This window comes from Vigna umbellata, chromosome 1, assembly GCF_029865625.1.
Source record: "Vigna umbellata cultivar VRB3 chromosome 1, Vumbellata_1.0, whole genome shotgun sequence".
Lineage (NCBI taxonomy): Eukaryota > Viridiplantae > Streptophyta > Magnoliopsida > Fabales > Fabaceae > Vigna > Vigna umbellata.
The window spans coordinates 103649300-103671324 of record NC_142165.1 but is presented as its reverse complement, the minus strand read 5'-3'; the positions used below and the strand labels follow the sequence as shown (position 1 = coordinate 103671324).

At 35.8% G+C, this 22025-nt stretch overlaps 3 protein-coding genes across 4 annotated transcripts; 1 reads left to right on the top strand and 2 right to left on the bottom strand.

The window, feature by feature from the left end:
• Positions 1 to 1309: 1309 nt before the first annotated feature.
• LOC124848792 (U4/U6.U5 small nuclear ribonucleoprotein) lies at positions 1310 to 9737 on the top strand. The gene is made up of 2 exons (XM_047326580.2): positions 1310 to 2170; positions 9442 to 9737. Exon 1 carries the CDS (start codon positions 1428 to 1430, stop codon positions 2151 to 2153), a length of 726 nt encoding a protein of 241 aa, XP_047182536.2. The 5' UTR covers positions 1310 to 1427; the 3' UTR covers positions 2154 to 2170; positions 9442 to 9737.
• Positions 9738 to 11585: 1848 nt separating this feature from the next.
• LOC124848795 (ribulose bisphosphate carboxylase small subunit, chloroplastic-like) lies at positions 11586 to 12644 on the bottom strand. Its single transcript, XM_047326587.2, has 3 exons — positions 12252 to 12644; positions 12043 to 12174; positions 11586 to 11955 (listed from the first exon to the last, which is right to left on the bottom strand). Exons 1-3 carry the CDS (start codon positions 12396 to 12398, stop codon positions 11725 to 11727), a joined length of 510 nt encoding a protein of 169 aa, XP_047182543.1. The 5' UTR covers positions 12399 to 12644; the 3' UTR covers positions 11586 to 11724.
• A 3448-nt stretch (positions 12645 to 16092) lies between these two features.
• VIN3 (Fibronectin type III domain-containing protein) lies at positions 16093 to 21184 on the bottom strand. 2 transcript variants are annotated; one of them, XM_047326588.2, is made up of 5 exons: positions 20952 to 21184; positions 20734 to 20826; positions 19088 to 19763; positions 17996 to 18315; positions 16093 to 17504 (listed from the first exon to the last, which is right to left on the bottom strand). In XM_047326588.2, exons 2-5 carry the CDS (start codon positions 20756 to 20758, stop codon positions 16309 to 16311), a joined length of 2217 nt encoding a protein of 738 aa, XP_047182544.1. In that variant the 5' UTR covers positions 20759 to 20826; positions 20952 to 21184; the 3' UTR covers positions 16093 to 16308. The 2 variants fall into 2 exon arrangements, with proteins under 2 accessions (XP_047182544.1, XP_087961425.1); XM_088105299.1 differs by lacking the exons at positions 20734 to 20826; positions 20952 to 21184 and adding an exon at positions 20518 to 20612.
• Positions 21185 to 22025: the final 841 nt, after the last annotated feature.

Here is a 22025-nt window from a genome sequence, read left to right as displayed (position 1 = left end):
CTTATTGTATATTTGTTTGAAGATTTAAGACCATTCGAATGATTCTCGTGACCAGCTCTCTATTCTTTAAAGTTCAATTTATGAATTTGAGTAAGTTGTTTTTCTACCTCTTTTCATCAAGTTGGTTCTTCCTTTGTATGTGGTCAAAATCTAGCTTACATGTTTTTTTAAAGTCATTTTGTAAGATTATTTGTTGATCAATGGTTCTAATGACATACTTTGATCATGTTTACGTTGTTTCTAGGTGTAGAATGAGATTGTTTGATTATGAGTTATAAGACATTTTGGCTTATAAGTCGTCAGTAAGCTTTGTTAAGGTAAATGAAATTAGTTGTTTTGACGTGCATGAGTTTAATAAATTTAATGTTTTGCATATTGATGAATATGATAAATATAGATTATCAAATTGATTGCTGTGATTTGGATGATTGTTTTATGTTAATTGTTGTTTGAATTTGTGTGATTAAGAGAACATAAAATTTAAGCAATTGAGGAGCAATTTAACTCATATTCTACCAACCATTCAACTCATACAGAAAAATGGTGGAGGAAGATAATGTCCAGAGATCCTATCGACCAGACTATTTGGTCTTACGTGTAAATGGGACTAACATTGTAAGTAGTAAGATGATCATCTCTAATTATGTTTATAGTTTCATAAAATATATGTATACCATAAAGTCCTATATCAAACTATGTATCCATATAATTGAGTCTAATATGAATTATTGTTTATAATTGATATAATTTAAATAATTTAGAACATTTCTTTTGCATAATAACTTACCTTGTTATTTTTTTTTTTGTGTTTTGTTGCTTTTTTATGATCTATTTCACATGTAAGCAGATAAGTAATAATACATCTTTGGTGGTGGAAGATAAGAATATGACATAATAATTGTATAACTTTTTTGTTGTGGTTTTATACATGAGCTTTCCTTTTTGGAAAACTTGCATTATATTAATTGGTTTATATATATATATATATATATATATTAAGTATTATTTTAGATAATTATATTAATATTATATATATATATTTTAACTTTTTGTTTTGATATATTATTTTTATAATGTTTTATTTAATATTTTTATACTATTAAACAAGACATTACATTATTTAAATCAATTAATTTTTTAAATTGAATAAATTATCTACCATAAAAACAAAGTGAATACACTAATACCTTAATTAAAGAATTAAAACTTTTAAAAATAGCGATTGTTTTACTATCACATCTTTCATATGTGTTAATAAATGCAATTTTTCTTTGGGTTTAAGATAATTCTTTAATCTCATAGTGAACTAGGATCCGGTGCACAACAATTAGCAATAGCACCCCTTGTTGGTTCGAGAGGACGGGCTTGTTTATTTATTATAGGGTTTTGCCAGAGCCAACCATGAACCTCAGCCCCCTCTCTGCACCATGACGGACCGTGAGCGTGAACGTGACCGTGAGCGTGAACGTGACCGTGACCGTGACCGTGACCGAACTCGGGACAGAGAAAGAAAACGAAGACGAGACAAGGACGACCGGGACCGCGACCGCGAGCGAGACAAAGGCGAACGCGAGCGAGACAAAGGCGACCGCGACCGCGAGCGAGACAAAGGCGACCGCGACCGTGAGCAAGACAAGGACGACCGTGACCGCGAACGAGAACGAGAAAAGGATGACCGCGATCGGGAACGTGAACGTGACCGTGACAGAGTGCGTAGCAAGAGATCTCGGTCGCGTTCGCCTGACCGTGGGCGCTCCCGCCACGCGCGCTCACCGTCTCCCAGCGAGCGCTCCCACCGGCGGCGCCACCACCGGACTCCCACCCCCGATCAGCCGAGGAAGCGCCACCGGAGAGAGTCCGTGGAGGAGGAGCACAAGGAGACGAAGAAAGCGGTGTCGGACTTTGTGGACGGTATCGCCAAGGAGAAGCAGCAGAAACAGAAGGACAATGGAGGAGAAGCTGAGGGCAACGAGGACGAAGTGGAGATGATGAAGATGCTAGGGATTCCCGTCGGATTTGACTCCACCAAGGGGAAACCGGTTCCCGGTGCTGACGTCAGCGGCGTCAGAGCTGTCACCAAGCGCCAACCGCGCCAGTACATGAACCGCCGCGGTGGCTTCAATCGTCCATTGCCTGCTGAGAGGAATCGCTAGGTTTTTTATTTTTTCAGGTTTGTTTAATTTTCTTTCCATTTGGAACAGATATATTAGGGTTATGTTAGAATTTGATGGTTGCCGCTTGCAATTAGACTCGAATTTAGCTCAGGTCAGCATATGATTGAAATTTGGATTTTTTTCGTGTTCCAGACGGTGACGGTTAATAGTAAATTAGCGACTCTGTGTAGATTTGTGATGATAGCTGTTATTTGTGTTGTTTGATGGAGTGTGTCGTTATTATTGTGTTATACATTCTGCAATTTAGTGCTTATGGTTAGCGCGAGTTTAGCTCGATTTTGTTGTGGTTACATAGTTCACTTGTGATGCTAGCGTGTTTTGTCAAAATCGTGTTGTCTTAGTGTTTTATCTGTGTGACCTGTCCCAATATATAACTCCTAAAATACTTCACGGTTATCTCCTCTTTCACCCTGTTAGAATAAGTATTAAATGTTGGGTAGGAAGTATGGTAGAGTAATTATTAAATATGAGAATGTTATAGTAATTATTAAATCTAAGTAGGGAGTAGTGTGTTGGGAATCTCTTCCAGCTGTAACTAGCTTTGTACCTAGGTGTCTAGTGGAGACTTTTGATCTTCCATCTTCTCTTGTATCAAATTTCTATCATAATAGAAGATCTTAAGAAGGGTTATTCAAGCCCTCCAAAACATATACATCCTCTTCTCTTTGTTTTTAATCTTTACAGGCTTAAAGTCCGCTTCTTAACAGAGTAATAAGTTAGAGCTTATCTTAGCGAAATTTGTTATTTGCTAAGTTTATTGTTCTACCTATTAATGTCTAGTCTTTCGCACAAAATGCATATGTCTCAGGGGTTGTATTGAAAATCTTACATTGACTAAAAATAAGGTCCATTCGCAATATATAAGTGGATGCAAATATCATTTTAAAAACTGATTTTGTAAGATTGAGTTAAATTTAAAGTCGACTTCACATTGAAGAACATATGTTTGTTCTTCAAAAGAGTTAGACCGACAAGTTTTTCTTGTATGGTCATCTTTTACAAATGATATTGTCCTGTAATTTGCAGGGCAACCATGTCCTTCATCTAAATTTCATTGTACATAACATATTCCAGTTTAGGGTTTTTTCAGTATCTAGCATCGAACTTAGTTATAATCAACATTTCTCTGACAATAGGGATGGAAATGACCATGATAATCACAATGATATAGTTTTTTATGAGTATGAATCAGAAAACTATCATCATTCAATGGTGAAGACTATCAAAATATGAGGTTACATGTTCCTCATTGTACTTGGAATGTAGTTTTGGTGAAAATGAAGAAGTGAAAACGCTATCTGTTGGCAGCTTCAAATGGAGCATACTGGTCCTGTTCCATTAGATGGCCAGGAAGAACTAAATCTGAGTGCTATCTGACATCTGGATGGAAGCAATTCTGCAGTATGAATGGATTAAGGGCAGGAGATGTCATCACATTGGGAGTAGACAAAGAGCAGAGCAAGTTTATTCATATCATGAAACTTTAGTTGTGTTTGAATTTTATAAAACACCTTTGTAATATAATGGAACAATATTTTGTTCTGGGTGGTCCATTATTATGTTTTTGGTACCTGCAATCTAGAAGAGTTATGAACACTTATCTTTAAAATTATTTATAAGTAGTTTAAAAAAATGTTAGAAAACTAATTTACAATATAAGTTCCACATCGACTAGAAAACTAATTCACAATATAGAAGTAGGTGCAAACTTCACATTATAAGCTGATTTTGTAAGGTGAGATTTGCACCCAATAATATATTGTGAATTGATCTTATTTCTAATCAATGTGAAACTTTTCAATACACCCTACTCCCGACTATGGAAACTATTTCCCCAAAAAAGAGTTTCATATCTGTGATTGTTTACTTGTATTTTTCCTTAGCAAACATGCCCACAACAATTAGTAAAACTCTACTCCCTTAAAAATTAATCCTTGTTACTCTCTGTTTCTGTATGAATGTGCGGGACCGAGAGATTAACCTTGCTGACGTGTCTCTGCCACCTTTGGACGTCTATGCCGCTTGCTTTCCTGCAATATGGACCGCTCGCTTGTCCTTCGATGGGTCGCTCGCGCTCCTTCAATTCGCACCGTTCGTTCTCCTTCATCAGCAGAGGGAGGATGTACCTGCAGAAGGCACTCCGACGCTCAAGTTAGGTGTAGGTTATGGAGACTTAGCTCTCAAGGAAGTGATTTTGTTATCATTGGAGTATTTTTGAGTGTGAGTAGAACGTACCTGGCTTTTAGCCTTGGCCCTGTACTTATGGGTTATCACAAGCCTAATAAAATATAAACAGACTTACCTTAAACAGTTTTACCTTTCGGTTGCTTATAAACAACTTTATGAATATCTTTAATCAGATATCTTTGATTATTTTATCCTCTGCTGGAATATTAGCCTAATAACTTAAATGCTGGCCCAATTGTGGCCCAACACCTTATAACCTGGTTTGCCCTGGTTGACGAGCACTGTGGCCCAACCTGGTTTAACCTGGTTGACGAGCGCTGTGGCCCAACCTGGTTTGACTTGGTTGACGAGCGCTGTTACAGTAGGTAGACCGATCGGTCTTGGATGGTAATCGTTCGGCCTAGATATCATACTATACATAATGCCCCCCAAGTCTGAGTTAACTGTTCGGTTTTATGGACGGGTTAACTATAGGACTTTAGAGTGACGTTTGGCGTGGAGGTCCTTTACTGCGAACCGTTTAATGTAGACGAATGATTTTCCCAATAGTCGTTTAGATTTCCCGCCTCTGAGGCAGTTGCAGAGTCTCGAAAACAGGGCCGCAAGATTAAGCTGATCCTACGATGCACCTTGCTTGCGGCTGCCCCAGTTTCCCTCATTAATGCGAAAGGATTTTTGAAAACCCTGGTCTACTCAACCGTCATTTTTCATTTATGCGCCAACCTCCCTTCTTCTATTAATCTTCTAGTCTTCTCTCTTGCACCTCTCTTCAGGTAACGATGGATTCTGCTACTGTTTTAGAATGTTCGCCGGAATCCGTGGAAGAAAGGGGGCAAGGCGGCAACGTCGAGGCTCCGGGGACTTCATCCGTTGGAGTTTGCCGTGACATCACCACTATACTCAGTGGTGAAAACGCTTTTTTATACAGTAACGTCGCCATTGAAAACCTTGAAACGCCATTTTCATCGTCTCCCAGTGTTAGCGGCTACGATTGGGCTTCCCGCGATGTAAGCGACTTTCATAGTTTGTTTAATAGCAGACCCGTATTACATGATTGGGTAAAGCATAGTTGTATCCTCAGGACCCTAGGTCATAACTCTTGCATAAAACTGAGTGCTTGCAGGGAGAATGAGAGGGTTTTTCATGGTAAAGAGAACTCCGCTGCTACTTTCTTTTATGTTTATTTTTGCTTGTTCTATGATATGTACGTTAGGTTGCCTTTTACCGTATTCCAAATGGATTTGTTGAAAACACTAAACGTTGCCCCCTCTCAGTTGCACCCGAACAGTTGGGGATATATCCAGGCTTTTGTCGCTTTGTGCCAAGTTTTGGCTATTAAACCGACTCCAGCCCTTTTCTTGTATTTCTTTAGAACCTGTCCGGTTGCAAAGAGGGGTTGGATTTCCCTGATTTCGGAGCATGAGAATGCTATACTGCAACTATATTCCCAATCCTTTAAAGGATTTAAGGACAAATTTTTTAAGGTAGTGATCACTGACCTAGGTCGCCCTTTTTTTTTTCTACGAGGATAATAGCCCTAGGTTCCCCCTTTATTGGACCCAGGACCCTCTTAAGTTCACATGCCGAGCGGCTATGGCTACGTGGCACCTGGCCTATGCTTCTGATAGAGGCGTTTTGAGGACTGAGCTGCAAAAAGTTCAGACACAACTGAACGATGTTGTGGCTTCTCATTCTCAATGTGAACAGAAACATAAACTGTCTGAGGAACTGATGGCCGAAGCTCGTATCGTGATGGGAAATATGCAGAGGTCCGGTGCTGAATTGAAGAAAGAACGTGATCATTTTGCTGCTGAGTTAGAGTTGCTGAAGAAGGAAGCTTTTAACTGCCATTGCTTCATTGAAAGCTGCAGAGAAGGAGGCCCGAGAAGAGAGGGACGCTCTGCGCCTAAAGACCGCTAAAGATAAGGAGTTGATGGAGGAGATGGTCAGTGCAATCGTTGAAGAGCATACCAGAGGATTTAAGAAGGCCCTGAGACAAGTGTCTCACCTCCTAAATGTATCAACTGAAGGTGTTGATTTTGACCCGAGAAAGGATGTCTATCAGGGGCATTTGGTATAAATAAGGGACATTCCTGAAGGCGCTCTCCTGGAGGTCAAACCTGCCCAATCAACTGAGATTGGAAATGAAGAAGCTACAGTGGAAACAACTATCTGTGAGGAAGTTCGGGAGGAGGATCCGGCGGCCCCCTCTAGCAATGTTGTTGACATTGTAAACCCTTGATAGGATAGCTTTAATGTGCTGCCAATTTGAACACTTTGACTTGCTTTTTATTCGCACTTTGAATTTGTTTGAAGTACTTTGTACTTGTTATGTCAACGACTTATGCGTTTTAAGACATGTATTTGGTAATTACCTGTTATTGAGCGTTGTTGTTGCCTTGATGTGCTTATGACCGTCTGGTAGAGTTTGTACCCCCCGCCTGGTTCCGTAATAGGTAGATTGCCTTTATGCTAGCGTGCGCTAGGTGTTCCTGGGCGAACATGGCCTAGACTAGGGGGGTGGTCCCCTAGATTTGATGTGCTGGGTGTTCTTGGGCCACAATGCTCGTCAACCAGGGCAAACCAGGTTAAAAGGTTTTGGGCCCGAATTTAAGTTATTAGGCTAATATTCCAGCAGAGGATAAAATATTCAAAGATATCTGATTAAAGATATTCATAAAACTGTTTATAAGCAACCGAACGGATTTTAAGGTAAAACTGTTTAAGGTAAGTCTGTTTATATTTTATTAGGCTTGTAATAACCCATAAGTACAGGGCCAAGGCTAAAAGTCAGGTACGTTCTACTCACACTTGAAAATACTCCAGTAATAACAAAATCACTTTCTTGAGAGCTAAGTCTCCATAACCTATGCCTAACTTGAGTGTCGGAGTGCCTTCTGCAGGTACATCCCCTCTGCTGGTGAAGGAGAATGAACGGTGCAAACTGAAGGAGCGCGAGCGACCCATCAGAGGACAAGCGAGCGGTCCATATTGCAGGAAAGCAAGCGGCATAGACGTTCAAAGGCGGCAGAGACACGTCAGCAAGGTTAATCTCTCGGTCACATCCATACCTAAACACTCTCCAATCAAGCTTACCTTAGAGTAAGTAAATTACTCTTACCCTTCCTATGTTGTACCCTTTTAGACAAACTGCCTACCCTCTATGATATTTTTGAATTTATATTTTCATATTGAACTATTGTTTTTTAGAGTCGGTTTATTTAATTTCAACATATAGAAAACATTGATATAATCATAGAGGAATGTGAGAGGCGAGGGTAGTATTGATATACTCCTATTGGACTCTTGTAGTTTGAATCTCTCTTCCAATATGATGGCATAGTTTTTAATGACTGTTTAGAGAAAAATATTTGGACTATCCCAAAGTCTTGTGCTTAAGTCAGAGGGTGTCTTTTGGTTTTGAATCTTCAACCTGAGTTTCCTAATCCAGGTTGATGCTCCATCTAATAGCTTTCATCTATATTCCAAAATGGATTCCAATTTTAGAATACCAAACCAACTGTTAAGTTCATGTCAAACTCACTGGAATATTTAGTTGTTATAAGCTAGGCTGGTTGGTGATTTAATGTTCATGCGTCCTAGTGATAGATGCTAGACGTGTGTACAAACCATAGGGAGAAGAACAGTTTGAAACGAGAGGTGAGGACTGAAGAATGCAAATTAATTACAATTCTATCTATTCTTCTTTGTTCCAAGACTCATCAGTGGTAATCACGAAGCTCATAATTCTATCATTTTAGTAATGCATTTTGCTATAAGGCAATTGATCAAAGAATTGACAGGCCTGTGAGTGGAAGTTGTGAATTTTGAACCATGGGAATGTGATGTTTTTTATGGCTCATTATAGAATAACCTTGTCTTTTTGAAAGCCTTGTTTAAGATTGAATATTGTAGGCTATATTGCAACTACTACTGGTTAGATTGTAGGCGTTATAGGGCTTTAGGACTTGGGTATTGTAGGGTGCCAAGTTCTAGATTGAGTTGTATGAGATGCTCGGTGAAGTACTTAAGTGGCTTTGTTTTCCCCCCTTGAAAATTACCTTTTAAGGAAGGGTTTCCCAAATGCTTGGGTGCTTATGACATAAGTTTTGAATTCTGATTGGGCTTATTAGTCATAACTATATATATGCTCTGATAAAGCAGATTTTATGTAATTGAGCTCGTGGCTCGACTGCTCTTTTTTGTTTGTCTCACTTTTGTTGAACAAAAGATTAGTCAGTATGTTAGCTTCTGAAAGTGATAAGCCATGTCAATCATGGTTATTAAACTTGCAATCTAACTTGTTAAATCGCACTAGATCACGAGCTCACTACCCCTTTTCTAGTTATATCAGTTGTAGAGTAATTTTGTGGTAAACTCGGTCGGCTTGTTGTGAACTTGGCCAATCTAACGAGTTCAGGACTGAGATGACAAGTTTAGCTGTGGGTTGTTTTAAAATGAAACGACTCCTTTCTTGGTGGTTTGGATTTGTGAAAATAGGAGAAAGGAGAAAACCTACAATTAGAGTGTTCCGTTATCTCATTTCTTAGCTTCCCTTCTCTTTGCTGTTGACAGGGGTGTTTCTTATTTTTATTCTTCCTCTGTTATTTAGTTCTCTTTAATCTTCTCTGTGATTAGGCCTTGTTCCTTCCCCTTGACATTAACATGTGCTCCTAGTTATCTTAGTATCTGATAAAAATGTTCTATTACATTCTTAGTTTGTGTAATTGGTGTTTCTAGACTTTGAAACATCTAAGGTTAATTTCCCTGCATTCATATTTCTGTCTTGTCTATGCACGACAGTGTTGGTTGGATGTCTTTTCTGTTGTAACAAGTCACAGTCACCGGGATTCTGTTCGTGTAGCTGCTTATCTTGCTTAAGAGTGGTGTGATTTCTACAATATTGTTTGTTATAGGCATTCAGTTAACCAATCAGGCAACCCTCCATTTAGCAATTTCTTTTTTCATTTTCATTTAAAAAGTGCAAAACGCAGATCTCTCCGTTTACTTGCTCCGAAACATCTTTCTCACTACTCCGCATTTTGGTTTGCCTAAACGACTTTGCATTTGTTCATTGCAGATGAGTAATATCCTTTGGTGGTGGTTCAATTGTGTTATGAAATATTGGAGCCAGAAACGGTAGGCGGAACTCAAAATGAAAGTTTGTATGATATCCCGTGCTACTCTCAGCTCGATACCCTTTGTAGGCATGTTTATCTTTACCTTAAATTCATAGAATTTGTCAAATTTTCATGCGGTATCTATATTTTTGCGGCATGCCTTAACACGGGCGATGCACATGCTTTATGTTATCAAGTGAGTGATTCTGGATTTCAATATAATTAATGCATGACCAGTGATTTGCGAGTGTGCCAACTCCGCTCTGCTAATCTATTTAGTTTTAGTATATACGGGTATGGTACACGTTTATATTTACTATAACTTGAGAGATAAATGTTGTGAGACTATTGAATTTAGGTGAACATTTTGAATTTTCTTTTTTCAACATTTACCGTCGATTGTGACCTTGTAGATAATAAAAATATTTAGATGAAAGTTTGAAGTTGATGACATTATTTGAAACGCAAACTTTATTTACACGAGTGAAGTATTAAAATCAAATGGAATGAGAAAATTAGTTATCGAGGTCATAAAATGATATAAACTATGGAAAAGTTTAGGAGAGAGATTTGAAAAGGTAGTAAGTAATTATCATGTCCAAAATTTTAGTTAACTAGCCTTCTAAAAAAGTTATCAAAATTAAGATCCACTTAGTGTGAAAAATCTTGAAAGTGGTGTTGACCGAAGTGACACGTTTTGGCGCCATACTGACTATACGACGTCTGGAATTGGTTCTATGGTAGATTTGATGAGAAGATGTTATGCAGCAAAAGTTGAGAAGCATATGATAGAGGAGTCGCAGAGTTATTGTTGAGCATTCTTGTTTCATGTGAATCTTATAACGACTCTTATCGCATCACAACATAAAAACGTTAATTATATAGTAAAGTATATTTTTTAAGTTATAGTCGTACGTGTGATCCACCGTTGATTTGGCACTAAACCACATAATGTTATATATAATTGATAGTTTAATGGTGATTTGCTTGTGTCATTGCTTCCATGTGTTGAGCAGGACCACATTCTACGAAAGCAGGGGCTAATTCCATCATTTCTCTAACCCACTAACTCCACTTATTCTTCTTTCTCATCACCAATAATACATCTCAAAAACTTAACACACTTTAAATCTATGGGCTGGTTTTGCCAAAAAAACTCATTGTTATGTTAGTTCCTGAAATCAATAAAAAATTACACAGTTCTTATTTTTTTAGAAAAAAATTCATTTAATTTTTGATGTCCCTTTTAATCCCCAAACATATATTATTATTATTATTATTATTATTATTATTATTATTATTATTATTATTATTAATAGTGAAAACGCCATTTTTTATGATAATAAAAATAATAAAATTATTAATATTGTTCTATTATAATTATAAAATTAAATATAAATTTATAATTTTATTGTAAGTAATTTTTATTTATTTTGTAGATGATTTGCTTATTAAAAAAATAGTTAAATTTAACAAAATGGTTAAATTTAACCAAACGGTTATAATATTAATAAAATGTCTTTTTTATTTTAAAAAAATATTTAAAAGGTAAAATTGCAAAGTAAATATGAAGAGAAAGTATTCTTTATATATAGGTATAAATTATTATTATTATTATCATTTAAGTTTTTAGACTATAGATCAAAATAAAAAGAAAGTGAAAGAAGTGAAATAAATTTTGAAAAAAGTTTCAGAAATTTAAAGAAATAATATAATACCAAGATATAATATCTGGACAAATTAATCATTATTCAATAAAATTACCTCGATCCTTCTTGGGGAAAAAAATCCATTCCTGAACCCCTTACACACGGAATCCAGAATGTGTGTGGAGCATATTCAAAGACCAGATCATTTGTGCCTGCCATGGTTTTAAACATTCTTTAAAATGAACTTATTTTATTTATCAGATTCTCCTTCTAAATTACGTCTTTTCTTTTACAATATTTGATATGAAGAATCCAAAATCAATTTAATTCAAACCAAAACAAGTTGATAAGAAATACAGTGCGTTTTGTTGAGCATGTTTCAAGGTTCACATCCCACCTTCAACTTCAACACTCACGTTTGCAGTACGCAACTGAAAAAGTACACCACGATGCTATTTAATTACACTAAATGCGTGGTAAATTATAACTTAAGATTCAAACCATTGCAAGCTGTCTGATGAGCAAACTTATAAAGTTGATATTACATTTAAGAGAGCGAGTGAATGATAGAAAGAGAAAGAGAAGAAAAAAGGGTCAAGTGGTAGAAGGTTTGTGTATGATAAAAGCCATAGACTGCATGTGACGCTTGTTGTCAAATGCTAAGCAACGTATATATGCATTTGGATATGCCTCTCTGCATTCATGGATCTCCTTCAGAACTTCACTAGAATCACTGCAACCAAACATTGGAAGCTTCCACAATGTCCAATACCTCCCATCATAGTATCCTGGCATATGCCTGTTTTCCCTACAAATATGCCCCAACTGTTTCCATCTTCCAATTACCATCTTTACTTTTTCTAATAAATACTCATAAACCTAATTATTGTTAATCTAATTTATTTTACTAACCTCATCAAATTCAAGGCAAGGAATCCATCCCTTTTTGATCATGTAGTCAACCTCCTTTGCAATGGATTCATCTGAAAGAGGTGGCAGGTAGGACAGTGTTTCGAACTTCTTGTTGTTGATGGGATTCCATGTCTGTCACAAGTTTAAACACAATATACATAAACACATCATATATATCTATATATATATAAGTGATTTGATCACTTCACCTTCATGCAGTAAGTCTTAGAAGAGTTGGAAGCAATCTTCCTTTTCCATGTTATAGATGCTGTACTTTGGCAAAGACTTGATGAGTTGGACTTCAAGCCAACAAAGCCAGCCCCAGCAACCTGAGCTGAAAAAGTTCCAGCAGACATTTTACTCAAGTGAATGAAGTTTTGAATGGAAAACAAAGGTTATGCAGTGTTTGATCTTGAATGAGGCTTGTGGTCAGACAAAAGGAGGAAGAAAATAGGATTTGGAGATCCTGAAATAATGTGCAAAGTAGTATATGCAGACGGTGGAAAAGGGAGAGTTTAATTAGGCTTCAACCTTTGGTTTCATCAACACTTCATTCTATTGAAACTTGATGAGTGGAGGCTGGGGCCCTCCAATTTCTGGTGCTGGAAAACTTTTACCATCAAGTTGAAATAAAATAAGGAAAATAGTTTTTATAACTAGATGCAACAACTCATTTTTAAGAATATTTTAGAATGACTCACGTTCTCTACTGCCAAAATTTGGAACGACTTCATCAATTTACACCACAGCACACTGATTAACATGTTTGGTGACTCTGAATTATCTGTCAAAGAAATTGTACACTACTTCAAATTATAATAAAATAAACAGTGTGCAGCGTTTGTTATAATGAAATCCTGGAGCTTTTCTTGTACAGCCTACCTCAAAATTGTGGACGGTTTGATCAAGTTCTATGAAAGTCTATGCATATTGTATTATATAAACAAGAGTAAACAGATCCTTTCAAACTAGGGAATATCTCAAGTTGTTAGGGGCACATGTTTAACGAATTTTTTCCTGTTGGAATAAGTTTGGTAAGATAATCTTCACCTCTGTACTTTGGCAGTAAATTAATTTTCCTTGTATGGGCTTACACAGAGAGAGTAGGATGTAATTAGGGCTAAATGTAGCAAAATTTGGCTAATCCAAATCCAATAGAAACCCTAGGTCACTCATACTCTTTCCCTAGTCACACATGAGAGAGAGCCTGTCTCACATTTAACACGTTAAATATGAAAAGAAAGCAAATGCTGAGATCCTATATTTCTATGAGGACATGGGAGATTTTAATTCAATTTTTTTTTCACTTTGTAAATAGTTGGAAAGATTGTGTTGAACCAATGTGAAGATTTTTGAAGTTTGCCTCAATAAAATCTTGTACAAGTTTCCTAAACCGTCTAACTTCACCAGATGATATGTCATATCTAGAATATGTGATAGACAGTCTCGGTTGCTCATTTGCTCCTTTAGTGTCTAATGAGACTTGGTACATCTAAAAAAACCTAAGTGACATTCTAGCTTAATAACAAAAAATATTGTTCACATGTCCTTCCTATTGGTCTAGGTAATCTTGTTGTAATATTTGTGCAATAGTTAATTATTGTTGTAAGTTCATTAACATTTTTATTCAACCATGTTACTTGTGTGATTATTTATCTGTTTGATCTTATGTTTATTATAGTTTATACACTCTTCTATTTTCATGATTGATTATTGTTTTCTATTTTCATGATTAATTGTTTTTCAGGTTAAATATGTTTTTCATGTTTTAATTTTTATCAAACATTAAAATTAATGTATCTTTGAAATTTTGAGTCAACTTAATTCTTCAACTTCGTAAATGAGTAAATTTAGTCTTCGAAATAAAACTATAATAAAATGTTATTGTTATAATAAAGACTTTAAAAATGTTTTTTTTTTCATCTTTCCTTTTGTGAGCCTCTCGTAGCATATCCATGTTGTTAAAAACTAGCAACAATATTTTAAAGTTGTTTCGTTTCGAGAATTAACTTCATTAATTTTAAAGTTAAAGAATTAAATTGGTTCAAAGTTTTAAAAGAGAACTTTTTTCAATTTTCGATAAAAGTTAAGAAATAAAAATATATTTATACCCTATTTGTTTGTTATATACTTTTGGAGAGAATTTATACTTGAGTTATTTCATAATTTATTTAGATTAAATTCCTGGCCAATAACAATTTTCATTGAATTATTGTCTTCCTATCTGAAACATTGAATCACCATGTACACCATGATTTTTCTCTTGATTCTAAATTTGTTTGAAAAATATTATATGCATTTTTCAATTCATATAAATTATTAAGTCTCATTTTAAACACTTTAAGCATCACAGTGTTGAACTTCTCTTTAAGTTTCTTGTAACTTCTTATCATAAGTAGATCATCAACATAAATAAAAATAATGACGAAACTTTAATAAACTTTAAACTATAAAGTCTAAACAAACTTAACATATATAATGTAGCTTCACTTGAATTTTTGACAAATTCAATATTTAAAAGATGATTATTTATCTTGTTATATTAGGTTTTTGGAGTTTGTCTAAGACCGTATAAGGTCTTTTCCAACTTGTAAACTTTCTTTTATTTAAAACTCATATAACTTCTCTTACATGTAATAATCTAAAAAAGTAAATCAGTATCATATACAACCTTAAAACCCTTTTTTACAAGTTGTAAAACATTGATCAGATTTTGGACAATATTAGACACATAATATATTAAAAATGTCTTTTGTTTTCCTAACTTTCAATAGCATAAACTCATTTGCTCATGAATGAAATGAGATTACTATTCCCAATTTTTAATTAGAAAACAATGAATTTGACCAACTATATAAAGGATTTGTAGTTGTTGGTCATGAGATTTGTGCAATTATTGTCTATCATGCACGAATCATTAGAAGTGTTATTAGTCATAGCAAAACATGTTGCAACAAAAAAGTTGCTTATCTTATTCCTCTATGGTCTCATTTGCCTCTTCCAATCTAGACTTTAAAATATGCTCTACATGTTCCAAATCACTACATTTTTTTGTCCTTGATATTCATCCTCTACTAACATTTCTTTGAGGATGATTTGTCTTTTTATAATGTAAACAAGGGAAAAAATCTCGTTTTGCTATTTATTGAAGCCTTCAAACTTTTTATTCTTCAATTTGTTGTTGTTCTTCATATCTTTATACTTTTCAAATTATATGTGCTCACATCTCTATCACTTTTTAAATTATGTGTTCTCACACGAAAACACAGCTTGTACAAATAAATCCAAGACCAACAAGGCTCAACACATGTTGATAGATAGCTCGTAATCAAGATTCTCTTCTTAACTTTATGTGTAAAAATCTTTGAAGACGTACTTAGTTCATTGAAGTTGCTTGTTTTGAAAAGGATTTAGTCATCAATGGGAAGATATCTTGGGAAGTTCGTGTTTTCATTAACCAATTCATGCAATAATCACGGACGAGGTTGGCCCAACAAAGCATGATATTGATACTCTTGCAGGAAGTTTGGTCAAACACGCAATCACTAACTTGTACAGTTTCATGCATGCTTGACAAAAGAACTCAACTTACAGCTGATAAATTCTAATTCGCTAACAAAGTCAGTGAAATGCTTTAAGCAGAATCGAAAGAGTTAAAGCACTGGCAAAATTGAGGTCTGCCTTTATGGACAAAACATTTACTAGTTATTACTGAACCAATGATTAGCACCAATTACGGTTAACTATTGCTAATTATTGCTCTACCAATGATTAGCTACAATTATTGTTAACGATTGTTTACGAACAATGTGTCTATACACGTTCACTTAATCTTCACGATGTCTCTGTCAACACCAAAATATCTCCTGTACAATCAAAATGGTAGAAATTAAAGTTGCAGGCTGACAATAGATCTTCCATCCACTAGTCCGAACACTGTTAACTAAATGAGAGCCTCACGTCACCTTGAAAAGACCAAAAAACCTATAGAAATACTAATTTGAGCATAAATCCTTCAATGCGACCCACCTAAAAGCGCAACGAAAAATGTGAATCTGGAATAGTAACTGTATAATAAAAGTAAATCTAAAATTCTTACTTACATGATAATATGAATGATAATGTTGAAATAAATTATAATTTATAAATATATGTATTTGAACTCTGTCTAAATGAAGAATATTAATTTAAAATCTAAAGAATTACTGAGTGAGAGAGGAGGAGGGGGTTGAAGCTTGAGGGTAGTAGCAGGACCTACAAAACTGGTCAATGCCAAAGCTTCATGCAGAACCCCGATGGCACCACTGATATTCTCTTGCTGGATATACATTCTGAGAAGGTGTCCACAAGTTGCTCTGCAAGAGATGCTGGATCTTCAAGAAATGTATCAATGTATATTTTCACAATCCTAACTTCTTGAGGGGTGGCTCTTAAGCTGTACCAAGTCAGAAATTTCTGCCTGAAGTTCTTCTCTATGTGCCCTTCACACTCTAACCACCTAATCACCTTCACATAATACTCAAAATCACGCTCCGAAAATCCATTGGTCAAGCGGCCCTCATCTTGCCTTTCTCCGCTTCTCTTCTTGGATGTGCTTCCATCCTGGGGTCCCTCCCTTTTCCCTGATCCATTTTCTTGATCTTTCGCAATCGACTTCGATCTTCCACTCCTTCCTGCTCCATCCTTAAGGCTTTCCAACTTGCACGGAGTATTTGGCAACCCTCCTTCCGAGCTACCTACCCACGGCACACATTCCCTACCCGTTACAACTCGGGAATTCAAACCATCGTCAATGCTCATGATGTCCTCAGTCACTTGTTCCTCCGGCGAGTGCTTGTCTTCCAGCTTTAGCACATCAGAACTGGGTATGGAGGCAGTCATTCCTACAGCATGCTGCTTGTCTGACAAAGAATCTGCATCAGGAGGAAGACCCACAACATCTATGTTGGAACAGTTAACACCATCATTAGATAAATTTCCAGAAGCAAGCTGGTCGCTTTCCTTGCGAAAAGATGGATAATGACCTGCTCGGTTATTGGTCAGGTCACTGTATGGATTGCAGTTATTAGTTTCATCTTCTACTGATGACGGATTGGAAAGGCTGCTACAGTTGGTTACTGGGCTCTGACTTCTCTCTGTTGCAGAGCAATTAGGGACTTCATCCTCCCCAAGCTCTGTTGAGATTTGAACTTCGCACACACCTGATACCCTCGAATCATTTGGAACAACTTTGAATCTGTATTCTGTACCTGGAAGTAGACCCCTGACACTGAACCTTCTATTTGGTACCAGCGAGGTGCATGTCGGCTCCATCGGATAGTCCACTTCATCAGCTTTGCGATACCACATGGTGTAAGCAGCGATGTTTTCACCAGAGGGTTCTTCGGAACCCAAAATAATAGTCAGGGATGTAGCACTGACATCTTCAAACCTCACCATATTAGGAGCCACCAGATGTGCATCTGAAAATGTGATGTATACACAGAGATCAATCTTATAACATTATTCGAGAATCTAAACCCAGTGACAAAAACATTAATCTACCTATAACTGCACAGTATTTGCATCCAATACCATGTTCATGTGCTTTGAAACAAAAATGCAAAAGAATGACCTTTGAAGTCGGTCATGTCTCGTGTTTAGGCGGCTGATCCCAGAAATAGTTTTGGGTCACAAAAAGCAAATTAACATTATTATATCTGCCCAAAAGTAATCTTGGTATCCCCTCCAATTATCCAAAAATTACTTTTGGGAGATCATTCCAACACAGAAATCTCATTCTTATAAAATTATTTCTTCTTTACACTCAAGTGTTTTAATATCTTACCAATGACCCAAACAAGATCTAAAAATTAAGATAAATTAAATGAAAGCCATAAGAAGTTACTTCCATATAAAACAAATCACAAGGGAAATTGCAAATGATATAGAAATTGAGAAAAAAAATAACAACCTTGAGTTGTTGGATTGGGTGATGATGGCAAGATCCTTTTCGAAAGCAGTGAATCAAGCGATTCAAGAGCAAAACCACATTGTTTCTGAACCTCGGGTCCTGATGAAAGCCTGTTCACAATTCCCCTACCAATCTTCACCGGTGAGCCAGTGAGTGGGCCCACTTCAGGTTCAAGTTTCTTCACTGCTTCATCAACAATTTTATAAAGTTCGTCATACTTTTCAGTTCCTTGTAAAAGTCTCTGGCTTAAGGAGACACGATAACAGAGTATATCTACACGTCTAGTATCCTTTGCTACCATCAGTTGTTTTCTCCAGCATCTAATATATTTTGATAAACAAGCCCAGATGAGATTGATCTAACCTTACACATTGCCAGAATTTCATCCTAAGAGTAATTTGGCACATACACCACACAGTAAAAATAACTTTACCATATTTTGATAGAGTAGTGTCTTTGCCATAATGTTGAGTAGAGTGTCTTACCATAGCTAAGCAATCAAAAATAACATTCAACAAATAATCAATCTCTCTCTTTCAGAAAACTGATCCAATTTAAAGCATAGCCTAAGTTTTCCTGAAATATCAGCCCTATGCATGTTTAAAGCAAATTACGCACTAAATAAAGCGATGATCCAATCTGCTGTAATACATAACCTAGAGCTTTATGAACTCAAAAAAAAGGGAGGAAGAATTTTTTTCTTAAAATGGGAAGAGACAACCTACACCTTAATATCATTGACTCATTTTATACAGTTGGACCAGATGTGAACTTTAGCATGAAAGGTATTCTAAGACTACTCAATTGACTTTTTTATCCCAACTTTTGTCTATTCTGAAATTCTTTTGATGCATTTTGCAAACAGCAAATGACTCAATACAATTTTCTAGAACCCTGTTACATATTTTATTTATTTGCAAGTGTAGAAAAACACTACAGGAAAATTGATATAATTTTTTAAAACCCTGTTACATATTAATTATTTGCATGTGTAGTAAAACACTCCAAGATAGACAGAGGGAAAAAAGAAGCAGAATTTTTAAATCAATAAATGATGTCATTAAAGAAATTGAAAAGCATAAGTATGATTACCCGAGTAAATCATTTACTTTCCCACAAGCAACACAGTAGAAGCCTCCATCAAGCTTGGGACGATCCCCATCTTTGACAATTCCAGAACCATCATGTTTCAAAGCACACTCAAGGTGGCATGACAAGCCACATGAAACACCAGGAAATGGATTCTCAGAACTACATATTAACCACAGGCTAGGGTCTTTGTTATCATCGTATTGATGACAAATGCAGCATGAACATCTTTTACAAAATGCATCTGTTTGATTCATGGTAGCTTTGCAGGCTGAGTTCTTACAGTATGTAGTATTAACAGAATCACTACCATTATTGACTGAAATGCTGGTCACAGGAACAGGTAACTGAGAAGGATTCTCAGATTTTCTCTGCCTTTTAGCAGGTTTCTGACCAGATGCAGGCGAAGAATGTGGTTCAGGGTCTGTCGCAGTTTCATGCCCCCCTGATTTCTTTTCAGAAACAATTTTAAGAAGATTTTCTATAATTTTCAACTTCGTCAACCCAGTATACTTTCTCTCTTTTCCCATCTCTGCACACAATATTTGCAAAATCTCCTGACGGCTCCATGACTGCAGTATCTCAGATGCACCATGCGACCACTTAGATACTTCATATACAAGTTCTCTTTTTTCCTCCATACTCAATTTACTGCACTTGGAAGGATCAAGAGCAAGACCTGAGGTTAAGCAAAAGAAAACATATATCATTATCAAAACATCCAAGTAGTGAAGGAGACAAGCTAGATCCACAGATACTCATGTCATCATAATTTTTTTTTTTCAAATTTCTTGAGAATAAATGAATTATTATTGCAATTATCGTTCTACATACGTAATAAATCGGTAAGTTAGCTGCCAGGTTATGGCCTCAATTTAGTTATAGTATAAAACATTGACTACTTAAAAAATATTGCCAAGAAGGCCAAAACAAGTAATATAACGAAAGGTATACAACTGGAACCAGTTGACTTTGCACCACAAGGACATACCAACCATTTGAAACACTGTAAGAAATAAAAACATAGGAGACGTCGTGCAAGGGACTAGTCAAGTAAGACAATTAAGCAGTTGGACATAATCTTCTTTGACCTTTATTGGAGACTCCATTCTCCTAATATAGAACCCATAGACCCGCTGATTTATTAGCTGGCCCATCGTACACCAAATTACAAACTGACTAACCATACTTTTCCCTTATAATACTACAATAAAGTATTTTGCACTTCTCACGAAGCCAGTTCTACGACGTCAAATACGCAATCACAAAAACAAAAATAAAAAAAAATAAAAACAAAAATAAAATCAAATAAAGAAACAAAAACAAGCATAAACACCTCTATCATGATGAACTAAAAAATAAATAAAAAGCTAATCACCACCCAATATTCAGAAAAGGCAAACAGGAAGAGATCACGATAAATTAAATCAAACCTCAGGAAAATAAGAGAAGCCACAATGCTAAAATAGCACCATACAGATTAATCTACGTGGATCGTCAAATTAAGCGGAAAGTAAATCTCATGAGCCTGAACATAGCGCAGATAAAGAATTATTGAGAGAATTCAATCACCCCAGTTTCAACAGAACAGAAAAGTGAGCACTATATATGAAAATTAGAAGAAACAGAGTGACAAATAAGCAATTCACCCTCAAAAGACGAATCTGTAGCCATAGATATGCAACAAGAAGGAATCACTCAATCCACCACATTACCGCCAAAAGCCCAAAACTTGATCGAACCTGCACGACACAAAATCCAACCCGCATCATGGGTCGCCGTTCATAAACCAAAAAAATGATAAATTAAAGGGAAAAAAATATGAGAACCGAAAATATTAAGAGAGAGGGAATGGAATAACAAGTACCAAAAATAGATGCTTGGAATTGTAGAAGAAAAAAGGAATCCATTAACAGAAAAATTAGTCTCAGACACAGTTTCTCTGCGCGTGTAAAAGTGGGAGATTGGAGGTGGTGGTGGTGACGGAGGACCTTGCTTTTAGAGAGAGAAAGCTCCCAAGTTGTATAGAGAAAAGAGCGAGAGAGAAAGAGAGAAGAGTTTGCTTTGTTTGTTTGATAAAAATAAAAAATAATAAATAAAACAGCTGCAGGCTCTGTTGCTATTGATATTGCGATTCTCACTCACTCGAGACATTTTTACATTTCAGCGTTGGTTCGGTTGGAATTTGGAACAGTCCAACTTACCAAATTACCAAACTACCCTTCAACAGCCGTATCTCCTTCCACTTCACACAAGTTTGTTAAAAAAATATTATTTTAACTATTTAATACGATTACACATAAAAAATAAATTGAGTTTTTTTCTAAAATTAACCAACAAGAATTGTGGGTAGAGAAGATATGTATATGGAAATAAAAAAATTGTATAAAAAAATATGAATGAGATATTTTTGAAGAAAATTAGTGGTTTCCATATTCCTTAATAACATAATTTACGTAAAAAAAATCCCATATTGAATTGATTTCTGGTGGGGGATGAGGATAATATTATATAACCGAATGAATTAGGCGAGAATGCATTTATTCTGTGGTGCATCCCAAATAGTATAGCATCCACATACACCATATCCCATCACTAACCTGCACCATAAATTCATACATCATACCCATATGAAAGGGAGTGTTCTGGTGTGACATGGCATTGCATTCTAGGACAATATTTTACCTATGTCTTGTCTATTTCTCTCCATCTCCATTCATTGTCATTTTTCACACCTTTTTCATATATATTATCATTCATGCACAACTAAAATCTAAATTCCTCTAACTTTATTTCATTTCATACTCAATTTTCTTTTTAACCAGCAGTGCTCGGATTACAATGTAAAATAAGTTAAATCTTGAAAGTTATAATTATCATAATTTCAATTAATATATATATATATATATATATAATATGATATTATCAACAACTATGTATA

Coding starts and splice junctions, on each gene's coding strand:
- LOC124848792 (XM_047326580.2), top strand. CDS start 1,428: ATGACGGACCGTGAGCGTGAACGTGACCGTGAGCGTGAACGTGACCGT.
- LOC124848795 (XM_047326587.2), bottom strand. CDS start 12,398: ATGTCTGCTGGAACTTTTTCAGCTCAGGTTGCTGGGGCTGGCTTTGTT. Junction 12,175..12,251: donor CTAAGACTTACTGCATGAAG/GTGAAGTGATCA, acceptor AACTTGTGACAG/ACATGGAATCCCATCAACAA. Junction 11,956..12,042: donor CTTGCCTTGAATTTGATGAG/GTTAGTAAAATA, acceptor AGATGGAAACAG/TTGGGGCATATTTGTAGGGA.
- VIN3 (XM_047326588.2), bottom strand. CDS start 20,758: ATGGCTACAGATTCGTCTTTTGAGG. Junction 19,764..20,733: donor TACAGATTCGTCTTTTGAGG/GTGAATTGCTTA, acceptor GCTTAACCTCAG/GTCTTGCTCTTGATCCTTCC. Junction 18,316..19,087: donor AAAGTAAATGATTTACTCGG/GTAATCATACTT, acceptor AAAATATATTAG/ATGCTGGAGAAAACAACTGA.